General features: G+C 40.2%; 1 protein-coding gene and 1 long non-coding RNA gene across 13 annotated transcripts in view; one reads left to right on the forward strand and one right to left on the reverse strand.

Moving 5' to 3' along the window:
• Positions 1-14824, reverse strand: part of ALG9 (ALG9 alpha-1,2-mannosyltransferase) — a 97174-nt gene that overhangs the window by 60579 nt on the left and 21771 nt on the right. For 8 of the 11 annotated variants that reach the window (XM_023239090.2, XM_006936611.4, XM_045038273.1 and 5 more), the window contains exons 9-13: positions 8724-8846; positions 5670-5824; positions 2412-2541; positions 1628-1775; positions 371-500 (exon numbers count right to left, since the gene is read on the reverse strand). In XM_023239090.2, the coding sequence (XP_023094858.1) occupies positions 371-500; positions 1628-1775; positions 2412-2541; positions 5670-5824; positions 8724-8846 (686 nt within the window). The remainder of the gene's footprint in view (positions 1-370; positions 501-1627; positions 1776-2411; positions 2542-5669; positions 5825-8723; positions 8847-14824) is intronic. The other 3 variants (XM_045038274.1, XM_045038276.1, XM_023239091.2) reach the window with 2 other exon arrangements.
• Positions 1-14824, forward strand: part of LOC123380326 — a 31966-nt gene that overhangs the window by 14316 nt on the left and 2826 nt on the right. The window contains exon 3 of one of the 2 annotated variants that reach the window (XR_006585917.1): positions 13266-13336. This is a non-coding gene — a long non-coding RNA (uncharacterized LOC123380326). Of the gene's footprint in view, positions 1-13265; positions 13854-14824 lie in introns of those variants that run through there. The other variant, XR_006585916.1, reaches the window with a different exon arrangement.

Consider the following 14824-nt stretch of genomic DNA (forward strand, 5'->3'; position numbering starts at 1 on the left):
AAACCAGAATGCACTAGCAGTTAGGTCAAAGATCTACTGAGAATTTGAAAGCTCCCCACCGAATATTTTAATAGGCCAGGGAATGATGAGAGTTTCAGAACGCGTTTCAAGACGATGATTCGAATTCAACACAAGAAACTTTCTAGACTGGCTTAGAAAATACACTACACTACTTGTTTCACATAGAAAGCAAAAGGAAATTTTAAAATAAAAGTGCTATTATTCTTTCTCTACAAACCCATTACAACTCTTACCCTGAAGGAATCACTTTCTAAGACATTCCCATTTCATCAATGCTCTAACATGTATGCCAACAGATTTTAGGGGTAGAACTTTGTTCAAAGTAGTAACGGGAGAATGTTGCCCTTACGTATCTGGATGGCTCCTCCAGGTTCTGGTCATTCATGTCAGTAGGAACAATCCGGGTGGCCAGGGGTCCCTCCGCAAAAGGTTTTGGTAACTGGCCCCTGAACTCTGATGGAATGAACTGAAGCTGCCAACTGTCAGAAACACAAATAAGAGAGAGTAAGGAAAACACAGGGGGCCCATATTGCCAAATGTACTTGAAATAAACAAGCCCCCCCCCAAATTCATGTGAAAAACATTTCACTTGGAAAAAATATATTTCTGCTAAAACCTCGATCCACCAGGGAGCAGAGAGGCAGAGGTCATAACTCAGTCCAACATCGTTGAGAAACTTGCATCGAGAAGTCTCTCGATCAATGTCAACAACTCTTGGCAGTAAAATTTGCAACCAAACGGTCATACCACCAAACATCGGAGAACCATGCCAGTCTGTCACCAATTACCACATGATCAGAGGCATTTACCAAAATTAAAGCAAATTCATTGAACAGGAAAAGAGTAAGATGTAAGAACACACCATGGGAGACATACTTTGTTCCTGAGCAACTGTCAAAAATATCTTTAGTTAGGAAACTATTTCAAATATAAAAGGCAAAGGCTAAAGTTAATACTTAAAACCATTTTCCTTGAATCATTAGTGACGGACACTAGATCTGCACTACACACAAAATACCTCCACCGGCTAAGCCGCATCAGGACTCATCTTAACCTGACTTCCCTTTTCCGTAAATAGAACTTTCTCTGTCCACATGAAGCCAACACAAGGAACTCCACAGTCTATGCTATCATCATCCAACAACAGCATAAAGGTACAGATATCTTAACCACAGCTCTCCCCACTGTCCATATTTTGGTAAAGAACTTATACCGTTATTGGATGACCAACACTTCTTCTTCAAAAATATCCTTTTAGCCTGAGTTTCTGGACCACTTTTGGAAATCGATTAATATCAGATGATAGAAATTTAAATATGAATCCTGAGAAAGAGCCACTAGCAGGAGTCTAGGTCCCAGAGTGTTTTTAGAAGTTCCCAGGTGTCTATAGTCACAGGTAGTGCAGGGTGCACAGCCGGACACAGTGCTCACTCTACTGGACACAGGAAATGGTCACACAGTGCAGACCTCACAGCTCGGAAGTGGCCCGTTGTTCAAAAACTTTTTGTGAAAACCCCAAAATGAAAGTAAACTTAGGGAGACTTTGCCACAAAATTGCTATTTTTACTCCTGGATTTAAAACCTTGGGGATTTAGAAACAACTTACTTATCAGGCAGAAGGAAGCTACTGGGAAATCGATACCACTCCTTCCCTACACAGACATTCACAGGCCTGCCTTCTGGGACAGTGTGGATGGTTGGGTCCGTGGCAATTCGGTAAAATTCTGGATACAAATCAAGGGGCCCGTGATACCCTGGAAGGGAGAAAGGTTTGTGAAAGCTGAAGACATGTAAGATGAGAGTCTAACATTTAATCATGATGCATGTTAATGTCCCACTGTAATCCATGTGTAATTTAAGAGTGTGAAGGCCCCCAACAATGGCAGCAAGAAGCCGGCTCCCTTGACACACAGCGTCTCTACAGTTACGAAGATGATCACAGCAGAGACCCTGTTTTACCAAATATAATTTGCTTTCTTGCCCTTCTGTGCACCCTTCCGCCTTTCTCGCTTCTGTTCTTTGAGCACATTTTAATCTTGTGGACCCAAATAATGACTATAGGAAGAGTATGATCATGGGAATTGAGCCCCAAATTTGCTTCCTATGTTGAAGGCTTCTTTAATTCATTCCTCAAAATGAAAAAGCATCCTCTAAAAAATAAAATTAAAAAACACCAGAATAGAAAAAAAGCTTTTATAGTTAATCACTGCAAAAGGAATTGTCAATCTTCTCTTTAATCTTAGATAAGTCACAGCCCAATCACAAATGAAGCCCATAGGCTCTCTTTATAGGAAAGTCCTCCTCCCAGCTAACGCTGAAGTGTAATAATCACACACAGAGCAAAACCCAAGATGAAGTGCCTTGCGAGCATGGGCACTGTGTGCCTCTACCTTTGAACAGTGCCACAGAGCGGGAAAAGGACAGGAGGCCGAACAGGAAGAGCGTTCCTGACGCCAGCCAGTTCGACGTCACAGTGTAATGCTCCAGACGGTATCGCTGAAACACGAAGTGGTAACATTTCTAGAAGGGAAGAAAACTGTATTGAAAAAAAAAAAGAACTTGCATAATATACAGAACACTATCATGAAACATCCTAACACCAAGAGGGGAAGAAGCAGCCAAAGAGGTTCCATCAAGGGTCTGAGCATTTGCCAACAGTGAGTGCCCACTCCAAATTCGAAGATGAAAGCAAGCTCTGTTTAAATTATCTATGGGTAATTTATGGGTAATCTATGGGTAATTCCAACCAGAGGAATTCTCACCAGCTTCACAGGAAAAGTATATAGACATCTCTCTAGTGCTTAGAAAGTCCTAATAATTTGTTTTTTTAATATTTAAATGAAAGTGCTGGTGTGCCTGGTGGCTCAGTTGGTACAGCATGAAACTTTTGATCCCAGAGCATGAGGGCAGGTCCACACTGGGTGTGGAGCCGGCTTAAAAAACATTTTTTTGGGGGCACCTGGGTGGCGCAGTCGGTTAAGCGTCCGACTTCAGCCAGGTCACTATCTCGCGGTCCGTGAGTTCGAGCCCCGCATCAGGCTCTGGGCTGATGGCTCAGAGCCTGGAGCCTGTTTCCGATTCTGTGTCTCCCTCTCTCTCTGCCCCTCCCCCGTTCATGCTCTGTCTCTCTCTGTCCCAAAAAAAATAAACGTTGAAAAAAAAATTTTTTTTTTAAATATTGATTTATTTTTGAGACAGAGACAAAGAGAGAGAGAGAGAGCGCGCGTGAGCAGGATAAGCAAAGAGAGAGGGAGACACAGAATACGAAGCAGGCTCCAGGCTCCGAGCTGTCAGCACAGAGCCCTACACGGGGCTCGAACTCACAAACTGTGAGATCATGACCTGAGCTGAAGTCGGACACTCAACCGACGGAGCCACCCAGGTGCCCCAAAAGACATTTTTTTTTAATAAATAAGAACAAAAGTGCTTTTTAGCAGTTTGCTTTGATATATGCAGTATCTCTATTTTGATGTAACAAGTATTAATCTTTACTTTCCTCCACTGACAAGCTTTCATCAAAGTTTTTGGTATCAAGAAAATGTCTCATGACCAAACAAAAGAATTCCTCTCATAGAACATCAGGAAAATGCTGTTAATTACCTGAACTATTTTACAAACTAGATGAGTATTATTACAATATATACATGTATGCATGAGTTCTACAGTCTGTGAGTACCTTCCCATTAGATTTATTGGTTTCTTTCCCTCCTAGACTAGAACTACTTTTGGAAAGCAATTTTATAATCTATTACAAATATTGCCATCTATAGCTATTGCCATCAATAAATATATTGCCAACAAATCTATTGCCATCAGTGGGTTTGAACTCCTTTCATATTTTAAAGAATCTGTCCTAAGGAAACAATCCATATACCTCAAGACAGATATTCATCCTAACATTATTTATAATCCTGAAATAAATAAGCAACTTAAACCTACCATAAATTATATATCTAATCATAGATATAAGTTCAGTAGTTTACATATACAATAATGTTATGTATTATGCCAAATTGAGAACATACTCCTATTCAAATAATGGGTATAAATTTGGCAACACTGAAAATGATATGTAAAAGACATATTATATAATATGTATATGTACATATACATATATATATGTAAAAGACACATTATATAATATGTAAAAGACATATTAAGTTAGATGTCAGATTATAACCATCATCAAGTATGGTACATGATAGGCAAATATGCTGGAAGATGGTTTTGTTATGATAGTAGGGCTAACTTAGTGATTTTAAACAATTAAAACTTTATTATCTGCAATAAAGTGCAATTACATTTATAATTAAAATTCTTTCTTAAAACTATAAACCTAACATGGATGAGCCTTAAAAACATGATGCCGATGGGACGCCCGGGTAGCTCAGTTGGTTAAGTGTCCGACTTCGGCTCAAGGCACGATCTTGCCATTCCCAAGTTGGAGACCCGAACTGGGCTCTGTGCTGGCAGCTCAGAGTTTGAAGCCTGCTTCAGATTCTGTGTCTTCCTCTCTCCTATGCCCCTCCCCCACTTGTGCTCTCTACATCTCTCAAAAAATAAACATTTTTTTAAAAATTAAAAAAAAAAAAAAAACAAAAAAACATGAGGCTAACTGAAAGCAGCCAGTCACGAGGACCATGTATTTTAGGACTCCATGGGCAAATCTTCAGAGACAGAAAGTAGACTAGTGGTTGCTTATAGCTGGGAGATATGACAGCTAAGGGGTACAGAGCTTTTGAGATGATAAAAATGCTCTAAAATTGACTGTGGTGATAGTTACACAGACCTGTGACTGTACTAAAAACCATTTAATTCTATGCTTTTTAAATGGGTAAATCATATGGTTTGTGAATTATAGCACTATAGAAGTGTTAAGGAAAAAAAAAATGCTTCCCTAATTACTCTTTTCTGCCAATTGCAAATGGCAGCAGAGGTCAAAAAGAAGCCTGGAGGGGCGCCTGGGAGGCTCAGTCAGTTAAGCATCTGACTCTGGATTTCGGTTCAGGTCATGATCTCACGGTTCAGTTCGTGGGCTCAAGCCCCGCATCAGGCTCCGCACTAACAGTGGGATCCTCTGTCTCCCTCTCTCTCTGCCCCTCCCTCAGTCATGAAATGAATGAACTTAAAAAAAATAAAGAGAGAGAGCCTGGAGGCTTCTGAGACCACAAATACAGATACATCCAAGATAAATTCTGAAAAGGAATTGACCTGGGCAGGTTTTAAGCCAGGATTACAAAGTGTCCCATATTGCTAACTGCCTGATGTTATCCCAACACTTGAGCAAGTTTTAATCTGATCTCATAGCTAAGGAGCAGATGTTCCATTATTTCTGCCATGGCGCCACCATCTTGTGGTAGGCCTATACAACGATCTAACCAAATTCCTTTAATAGCAAGTGGATTCTGGTTGGCAATAGAAAGAAATTAACACACCAGTTAACAATGCAAATATGTAATCAGCGAAGAGTATGATCAACAGCCAAACAAGCAATACATAAACAATGGTAGTTACTTTAATATGTTTATCAGGTTTATTGTATGGATAAAGTATCTTGGGGGAAGCATACTGTAATTTGCCTTTAAGCTTTATGACCAATTTAACAAGTGAAACAGAACGAAGCAAATGTACATTTCCCTGAAACTCACCTGAAGTGCAGAAAGGGCCACAGCACCACAGAGACATATAAGTGGATACACAGGGAAAAGAAATCTCTCCTCTTTGTGAGGCTGGATGAAGAAAATTATAAACCAAATATACATTGGAGCCAAGGTAAGCCAATACGGGTGGCCTAAATTCTGAACTGTAAGACACAGAAAAACATCCACCTTTCACCATGTTAGAATAAAACAACATATTTAGTTTCAGTGTTCTCTTGATCTCAGATGGGAATACACCCTATGTGTATGGCACCCCATAAAATGTTTCAGCTTTTATATTCACACTTTCTCTGATGCAATAAAGGGGTCAAGTAGAAAAAGGTATATACTCCTGAGCTCCCCCAAGAAAGCCAGCCTCTAATGTGAGTTGCAATACTGGACTTGGCTGGAACACAAATCAAAGTCAAGGGACTGGGTAATAAATCTTAATATATTGGATAAAGAAGAAAAGCCTTCTCTCCTCAGTGAGTCCTGCCACTAAGGTAAAGGTTCCTGAGATTAACCAAAAGCATAACATAAACTCATTTCTTGGGTTTTAATTCCTATGCTCTATTTAATAGATTAATCTCCTTTCTTATATACCAGTCTGTTGAAATAGATTTACACCAAAGGAAAGAAAAAGTTGGATTCTCAAACCCATCGTTTTTTGTCAAGCTACAAATGGCAAAAGAGTCTGTCTCAAAGCAAATATAAAAGCAACTCTTAAAGGAAGTTTCCTGATGATGTTTGTTCTCCTCTCTCACAATACCCATCCACTCTGAATCTTAAAACTGAAACTAACATATACTCAAGGCATGTGAAAGAATTAAAGCCATTTAATGAGCTCTAAGACTCAAGCACCTGCTGGAAAGTTCCTGTGGTTAGGCACATGAACACTGACCGATAAACCTGCAACCCACGGTGAAGGCATCCCCTACTGTGCTTCTATGAGTGATGATCAGCAGTGCTAGAAATCATTGGCAAAGGGTAGATCGACAGCGCCCCCTGGTGTTATGTCTACAAAGAGCAAGTTTAGAGGAAAAGCTCAGGACTGTCATCAAGATCCACTTTGGTGTTTCTAACTTATCAGTATTTTTGTAGAAACTCTTTAGGGATGAAAATTCTTCAAATGCAATACCAGGCTTATCCTTTAAACTTTCTACTCTAAGATCTTACCTTAAAATTTTAGGTGATAATCTATGATTTACATCTTTCCAAGAAGTATTTTAGGTTGGAATTTTCTTGATTACAAAAAAATGAAATCCTTTTCTGTATCTTCAAGGCTAGCAAATATATTTGTAAAATATGGCCCACTGGGGCACCTGGGTGGCTCTGTCAGTTAAGCATCCGACTTCGGCCCAGGTCATGATCTCACAGGTCCTGAATTCGAGCCCCACAATGGGCTCTGTGCCGACAGCTCAGAGGCTGGAACTTGCTTTGGATTCTATCTCCCTCTCTCTCTGCCCCTCCTCCACTCATACTCCATCTCACTCACTCTGAAAACTACACAAACATTTAAAAAACTAAAATAAAATATGGCCTAACCTGTTTGAATGTCCTCTGTAAAATTACAAAATCATAACCACAGTTGTATCACATGATGAGAAAATAGGTAACTTTCCTGCTTCTTTATGTTTTTCTGGTTTTTTCTCTTTAAAAGAACATTTTTCTATTATAAAATACGCAGAAAGTATAAAGAAAAAACAGCACTCATTTTTTTTTACTAGGTGGACATGTGTGCAAATTACACATTTTTAAAACAAAATTGGATTCGTAATGTAGAGAACAGCTTAATATGCTGTTTTTATACTTACATCACAAGCATGTCCAAATTCTCTACAAGCATAAATTATCTTTACAGTAAAGAAAAAAAAGTTACTTTTCAAAAAAAAAAAAAAAGAGATAAAATGATCCTTAGGACATGCAAGGAATCCAGGACTAAGTTAACGCCCCAGGTGACAGACAGCTGGATCCAAATGTGGGACATTATGCAAGATGGGTGACCTGATTTCTTTAGAAATATTCAGGAGGAAAAACAAGAGGGGGGAACCTCGTAAAAAGCTGAAGAAACTTAACATCAAAGTCAGTATATGACCCTTTTTTAGAACCTCTTTTAAACAACTATAAAAAGCTGTTTTTCAGACAGTGTAGGAAACCTGAGTACCAACTGGGTATTAGATATTAAGGAATTGCTGATTTTATTAGGATAATGGCATTATGGTTATGCTAAAACAAAACCAGTGACTGGAGGCTGCTTTCGTATTCAAATAGTGTAACACAGTGAACTCTACAAACCATTAATAGCAGAAAAGCAGAATGGGGGGCGGGATGGAGAGATCATATGGCATCCAAATCAGACTGAAATGTCTGAAATTAAATCTCTTTCCAAAGCTCATATGAATTTCTGCTCAAATCTGTCTTCCATAAACGAAACATGGGCACCAGATATCCAAATCTGTGACAACTTGAGAAAACACTGGCTGTGCACTACGGAATCAGAGCAAGCAAAATAAATGACAAACCAAACCTTCCACAATAAGGCAAACACAGAAGCAAAACGGAACAAAGAGAAGCATAATGTTTCTCAGGAAGTCCAAAGCTTCTCTCACTTCAGTATCAAATTTGAGGGAAATCCCTGTATGGTTGGGTTTTCAAATTTTTGGTTAAAGTAATTTCCCAAGGAGTATTTACCTCTTCTTATTATTATCTTCAACAATTATCCATATCACTACACATTTCTTTAAAAAACCCAAGACTCAAATACTTTCATCTCCTGAGATTTTATGACTGTTTTTGCCTCCCCATGCGGTTCCGTATGCTATCCTGACTTCCTCACTCGAAGGGACATAAAATTCCTCCCTTTGTCAACCTAACTTGCAATTATTAACTGAACCTTCACATAAATTTAAATAATCTACAAACACAGAATGATAATTTGATAAGCCAACCATTGCCATGGGAAGAAAATGGAGAAGAGAATAAGTAGATTCATTTTCACTTCTTGGTAAACATTGTTACTTGCTCTTTCCTCCCCAGAAACCTTCCATCCCTTACTCCACTCACCATGAAACCTCTGCAGTAGGTACTCCATCAAAGAAGTCAGTGGTAGGACCAGAAGAGCCAAAGCAAAGGCTACGTTAAAATTAAGAAATCCGTTAATTAAATAGAAATACCAGGGTTCTGTACCTGGGGGAAACAAATAAAAAATAATCAGTGGATGCCTTCCATATCTTTTACAATGCTGGATTCATAATGTTCTTTGTTCAAGCAATGTTGATGGTCCGATGCCTCAAGCGAAGGAGTCCACAATGGGAACTCAGTTACTAGGGCTCAGTCACACAGGGGAAGCACAAGAGCAGATGAGGGGAAGAGAGTGGGATTTGTTACTTTTCCAGAACAAGCAAATAATTTAAATAGCTTAGTGGTGATAATGTGATTTATAATAAGTAATTTATATTTGGTCTTCATCTCTGTTCCTGGCACAGAGCTCCTAAAACCTTTGTAATTTCCTAAGTGGTGAGAGCGATAAGGGTGTCTTCTGGGTCTTCTGTTAATCAGGAGATTTGGGGAAAGCCCTCAGGTGGGGGCGAAGGATGGGGACGGATGGCCAGAACCAATTGTGTGACCTAACTGCCCTGATGGGGCGGTTACAATTTTCAGTCCCACCCTGCTGACCTCCAGGGAGGGAAGAGGGGCTGGCAAGAGTTCAGTCACACCCACGGCCAATGATTTCAGCAATCATGCCTGTGTAACGAAGCCTCCATAAAAACCCAGGACAGGGTCCAGAGAACTTCAGGTTGATGAACACATAGAAGCGTGAGGAGTGTGTACACCTGGGAAGGATGGGAGTTCTGAGCTCCATCCCACACTCCCTGCCCTATGCATCTCTTCCACCTGGCTATTCCTCTGTATCCTTTATAATATCCTGCCCACTAAGCTGGTAAACTTAAGTAAATGTTTCTTTAAGCTCTGTGAGCCACTCTAGCAAATTAAACGAACCCAAAGAGGGGGTTGCTGGAACTTCCCATCTACAGCTGGTCGGAAGTGACAATCTGGACCGGTTACTGATGTCTGGAGTGTGGCTGTGGCAGGGCCAAGTGGGAGCCGTCTTGTAGGACTGGGCTACTCAGGCCTTTCCCCTTTTATTCTCACCCGTTCATTCCATTTACATCCCAGTCTCTTGGCCCTTGATATGTTTAACCACTATTCTACTGTCATGGGACCCTGTGTTTGGTAAAAAGCAACAATTTGTTTTCCTTAGGAAAATAATGTTCAGAGCCCCAGATCCTGTTTAGAAGTTTTGAGGACTCAGAACGAAACAAAATGAAAACACAAGCCTTACCCACACCAGTTTCGATTCTTTAACTCAAAATCCTTGAACCCAAATGCGGGACCAGCCCCCCATGCACATTTAGCAGGCTCTTTATCTGCTCTTCCCCTCTGTGTGATTACTTCCATCAGGCAGTGAATGACACATGCGGGTTTTAATCACTGCATGTTGTGACACCCGCCTTGCACCACAGCAATTTCCTGCAATCAGCACTGCTTAAAAGGGTAATCAGAAGGCAGAGGAACAGTCAGAAAAACCTGACATTTTTGCAGCTTGCACAGCAAAATAAGATTAGAAACCAAACCCGTAATGCTAGAAACATTTAGGGGAAGGGAGGGTGGGGTACCCTAAGTAAAACTCCACTTCAACTGTATGTCACCTTTTGCAAAAGATCACTCCTTCCTGTCTAAATACATTGATCGCGATGCTCATGAACAGAGCTCCTGTCCCAGGCCAAGTTCAATAGAGACATTCATAGCCTGTATTCTTTACCAATACCCGTTTGGGTTATAGAAAAGTGATGATTTTCGGGGTGCCTGGGTGGCTCAGTCGGTTGGGCGTCTGACTTCGGCCAGGTCATGATCTCGCGGTCTGTGAGTTCAAGCCCCATGTCAGGCTCTGTGCTGACAGCGCAGAGCCTGGAGCCTGCTTCTGATTCTGTGTCTCCCTCTCTCTCTGACCTTCCCCCATTCATGCTCTGTCTCTCTCTGTCTCAAAAAATGAATAAACGTTAAAAAAAAATTTTTTTAATAAAAAAATAAAAAAATAAAAAAAAGTGATGATTTTCAAAAAGAAATATCCATCTTCTCTGGATTTTAATATGTAATAACACATTTCTGAAACTGAGTCTCTTAGGAGTCCAGTTCCCAGAAAGGTCGTTTTTTGCATAATCTTCTCCTGACCACCAGTGTGGAAGCAGGGCTGTCAACCTTGGCCCTCCTTTTTTCCAACCGAATTCTACAAATCCTGAGCCTGAGATGAAAAACCAGAGTGACTAGGGAGAAAGGAGATCATCTTTTATATCATCTTTTATAGATCCTAATAAGCATCTATAGAAAGAAAAAAAAAAAAAAAGCCTTTCTTTGCTCCTTACAAATACTTATTGTTTTTTTCAGGAAAGCACTTTATTCCCAGCAAATATTGGTCTCTACCACAACTGACTATACCCTCCCGCTAGGGCTGACTACCTTTTTGCCTAGGTGTACTATACTCTGAAATTCTGAACCCAAAGCATCAATTTGGGAAACTCAACTATGTTCATGTGTTAGGAACTCATAGATCAAGTTCAGAGCTAGGCTGTGAACATTTCATAATAGACTATCGCTTCCTGGAAGAACAAGGCAAAAACTGGAGGATAAGCCAAAGGCAGGGAAGGTTCAAGTCACAACAGTCTTAAAAACAAGGGCAGAAAGAGACAAAAACAGGGAATTCTCTTACCCAGTGTCCTCCCCTACATGATCAGACACCTGCCTTGAAAAAAGAGTAAAAACTTTCCTCTCTTTCCAGGGAGGTAATTTGATGCCACTTCTCAGAAACTATCAAAGCTCAACTATGCAGAAAAAAAAAAAAAATGTGTCAGAATGACAAGCTACGCATTTAACTGGTGCAAAGTGTGCAGTGAAAGCTGGAAGCAGGGTCTCTGTAGGGAATGACGCACCAATTCCTTTCATTTAAATGAGCTAAAGGGAACCTTCAAAGAGGCCAGAAGAAGAAGGGATAATGTTTACTGTTCCACCGATTGAATGAAAGGAAGCTATTTTATAGGCCTATAATTTTATAAAACCTTAAGAACTAAATTGTAGTAAATCATCCTTATAAATGTCAAATTTACAACACCCAGAGCAAAAAGACACCAAGGTCCAACAAAAATCATCAGCAAAACAATGAAAGCCCTAGAACAGATCTTGACACCAGTCAGCTCTTGAGTGACTCCACTGGGGCCTCATCCTCTGCTTCTGCACAAATGGAAAACTTGGGGCCTTTAATAAAGGCCATTCGCCTTTGCCTTCTGAAATTTCCTGTCCGGTGATGTGACAGATGTTGATAGAACACATCAACAGGCAGGGATCACGTCCTAAATTGCAAAGTGGCATCGTTGAGCCGACCCACTGTTGTTTTTGAACGAAGAGCATTTCTCATACCCGCCCTCCCACGCCTTCTCCAGGCCTCAACTCCTCAGAGAGCAACAGTCTTCACTCTCCACATAAAAATACTTATCAACCCCGACATCTGCCAACGCCAAATGTTACAAGGGTAAGAAGCAAAATCAGTGCCATGACCAGTCACTTTGTTTTTTGCAACACTAGATTTCACCTCTTGATCTTTGACACCAAAGAGATGCTTTGCCTATGACTTTGCAATTTTATGTCTACACTAAATTTCCTAAACGCCAAGTATTTTTTTCCTTGTCCAAATATTCTTTTTCTTTAACAAGCATGGAGCAATGCTCCCCTGTGAAAGAGAGCCTGCCAGCGTGCATACCACTGTGCCATCGAAGCTCTCTGAGGCTTCCTGATCACCCTCCAAGCCCAGTGTGTGGGCCTTCAGAGGCACAACTTCCTGCCCCTTCTTTAGATCAAATCTTATCTTCCTCTATCTCCAACTCACACTCTGTTTTTGCTTATTCTCTTGTAGAGTCTCAAACGCCAAACTCCAGAGTTTTGCTAAGGCGGTTTTCAGTGGAAAAAACACAGGCTTGGGAGTCAGACAGCCCTGGGCTCTTATCCCATTTCTGCCACCTATTAATTATGTGCAAGTCCCTTGGTTTTATGTGCATTTCCACCTTGGTTTCCATAGCTGGGAATAAGCATAAATAATGCCTCTCTCACAAAGTTTTTGTGAGGAGAAGATGATGTTATATAAAATCTCTCATATAGAACAGGCATTTGATAAACAGAAGCAATTATAATTTATAGTTGTGAAAAAGTACTCTTTTTCTTTCTCCTGGCTTCAAAAGAGCCAGCTCAGGTCTGGAATACGTCATTCATAGATGCTCTCTGGCCAAGCAAGTATAGAAAGGTCCCTGTGAAAACCAGGAATAATGGAGTAAATATTTATATTATAATCACAACAGAGAAACTGAATTTATCTTGCTCATGTTTGTACAGTTTCTATCTAAAATTAGCTAATGCTGTAAAAAAAAATTCACAATATTCAATTTTTTTTTTACTTTTTTTTTTTTTTTTTGTCTCTGCAGTCCCTACCCTGAACATTGTGTTTGTCTAAAATATACCCCCTCTAGCATCTACTCACCAAACATCTACTCTTCCTTCCAGGCTTGACTCAAGAAGTCCTTCTGCTACCACCAGATGGACTTGCTCCTGTGATTCCCCATCTTTCCACTATAGTACGTAACACAATTGACTATAATTATCTACTCGTGTGACTGTAGCCGTATGGGACAGCAAGTTATGAGGACACAAATGCTCAAAGGCAGCTTAGTCCATGTTTCTTTAACTCAAGTCCATTTAACTAATTGTTTAAGTATTATAGGCTTATTTGCTCTTACATCCAAAAAACAGCACTAAGACATGAATGTAGAAACTATCAGCATGATGCATTTGTAACTTTCAGAGAAGAAACCTATGCCTACAATAGGTAATGAAGCACTTGGAGCAGTCAAGTCTAACAAAATAGTCAAAATGATGCCCAATAGGGCCCAACATGTATGTAGAGTGAAACAGCTGAAGCTTCCATGACAAAACATATCCTGTCTTACTCTGATAACTGTACAGCATCTATTAAAAAGTCAATCTTTGATGGGGCACCTGGGTGACTCAGTCAGTTAAGCATCCAACTTCTGCTAGGGTCACGATCTCACGGTTCGTGGGTTCAGGCCCCACATTGGGCTCTGTGCTAACAGCTCAGAGCTTGAGGCCTGCTCGGATTCTGTGTCTCCCTTGCTCTCTGCCCCTCTCCTGCTTGCTTGCATGTGCTCTCTCTAAAATAACCATTCAAAAAATTATTTTAATACCACTATGTAATAACCTATTTAGAAAGTGAAGCCAAGGGCACCTGGGTGGCTCAGTTGATGGAGTGTCTGACTCTTGATTTTGGCTCAGGTTATGAGCCCAGGTTTCTGGGACTGAACCCTGAGATGGGCTCCATGCTAAGCACGGAGTCTGCTTAAGATTCTCTCTCTTTTTCCCCCTCTGCCCACCCCTCTCTCCCCCACTCATGTAGGTGCTCTCTAAAAATGAAAAATAATTAATTTTTAAAAAGTGAAGACAGTCTCCCAAAATTAAACTCAAATTAACATAATTTATTCACCTATACATAATGGGTATTTTGCTTCCATAGATTCCATGTAAATCAGTTTCTAACATGCAATCTGGGTCTAAAAGGAGAGTCTTCCTTCTATGGTCTTACATAATCAATTAAAATGTTACAAGTAACCTAAAACAAGGGGGAATTAAAAACATACAAACTCTCTCCAGCTAAAGGGAGACATCTAGAGGCGAAAGCTTAAAATTGGGGCTTTTCTCACATTTTGGGGATCTTGAGGTCTTAAAGGAGCCTTTTTAAATTCATTCACTTAGGGAACGCCTGGCTGGCTCAGAGGAGTGTGTGACTCTTGATACCGAGGTTGTGCATTCTGCACCCCACGTTGGGTGCAGAGATTACCTAAATAAACTTTTAAAAACATTAAAATTCCTTCACTTAACAATTATTCTCTAACAAGGCAGTGTGGAAATTCAAGTCACTAGACAAAACACGGTTTATTATGACCTATTACCTACTGCCATCTAAATGACAATATTCCACAAATCCTGACAGGCCCAATTAAATCTTATTTGTATGCTTACTTCAAATCATCAAATCTGTTGGTCCTGTG

The sequence above is a fragment of the Felis catus genome, chromosome D1 (assembly GCF_018350175.1).
Source record: "Felis catus isolate Fca126 chromosome D1, F.catus_Fca126_mat1.0, whole genome shotgun sequence".
Classification (NCBI taxonomy): domain Eukaryota; kingdom Metazoa; phylum Chordata; class Mammalia; order Carnivora; family Felidae; genus Felis; species Felis catus.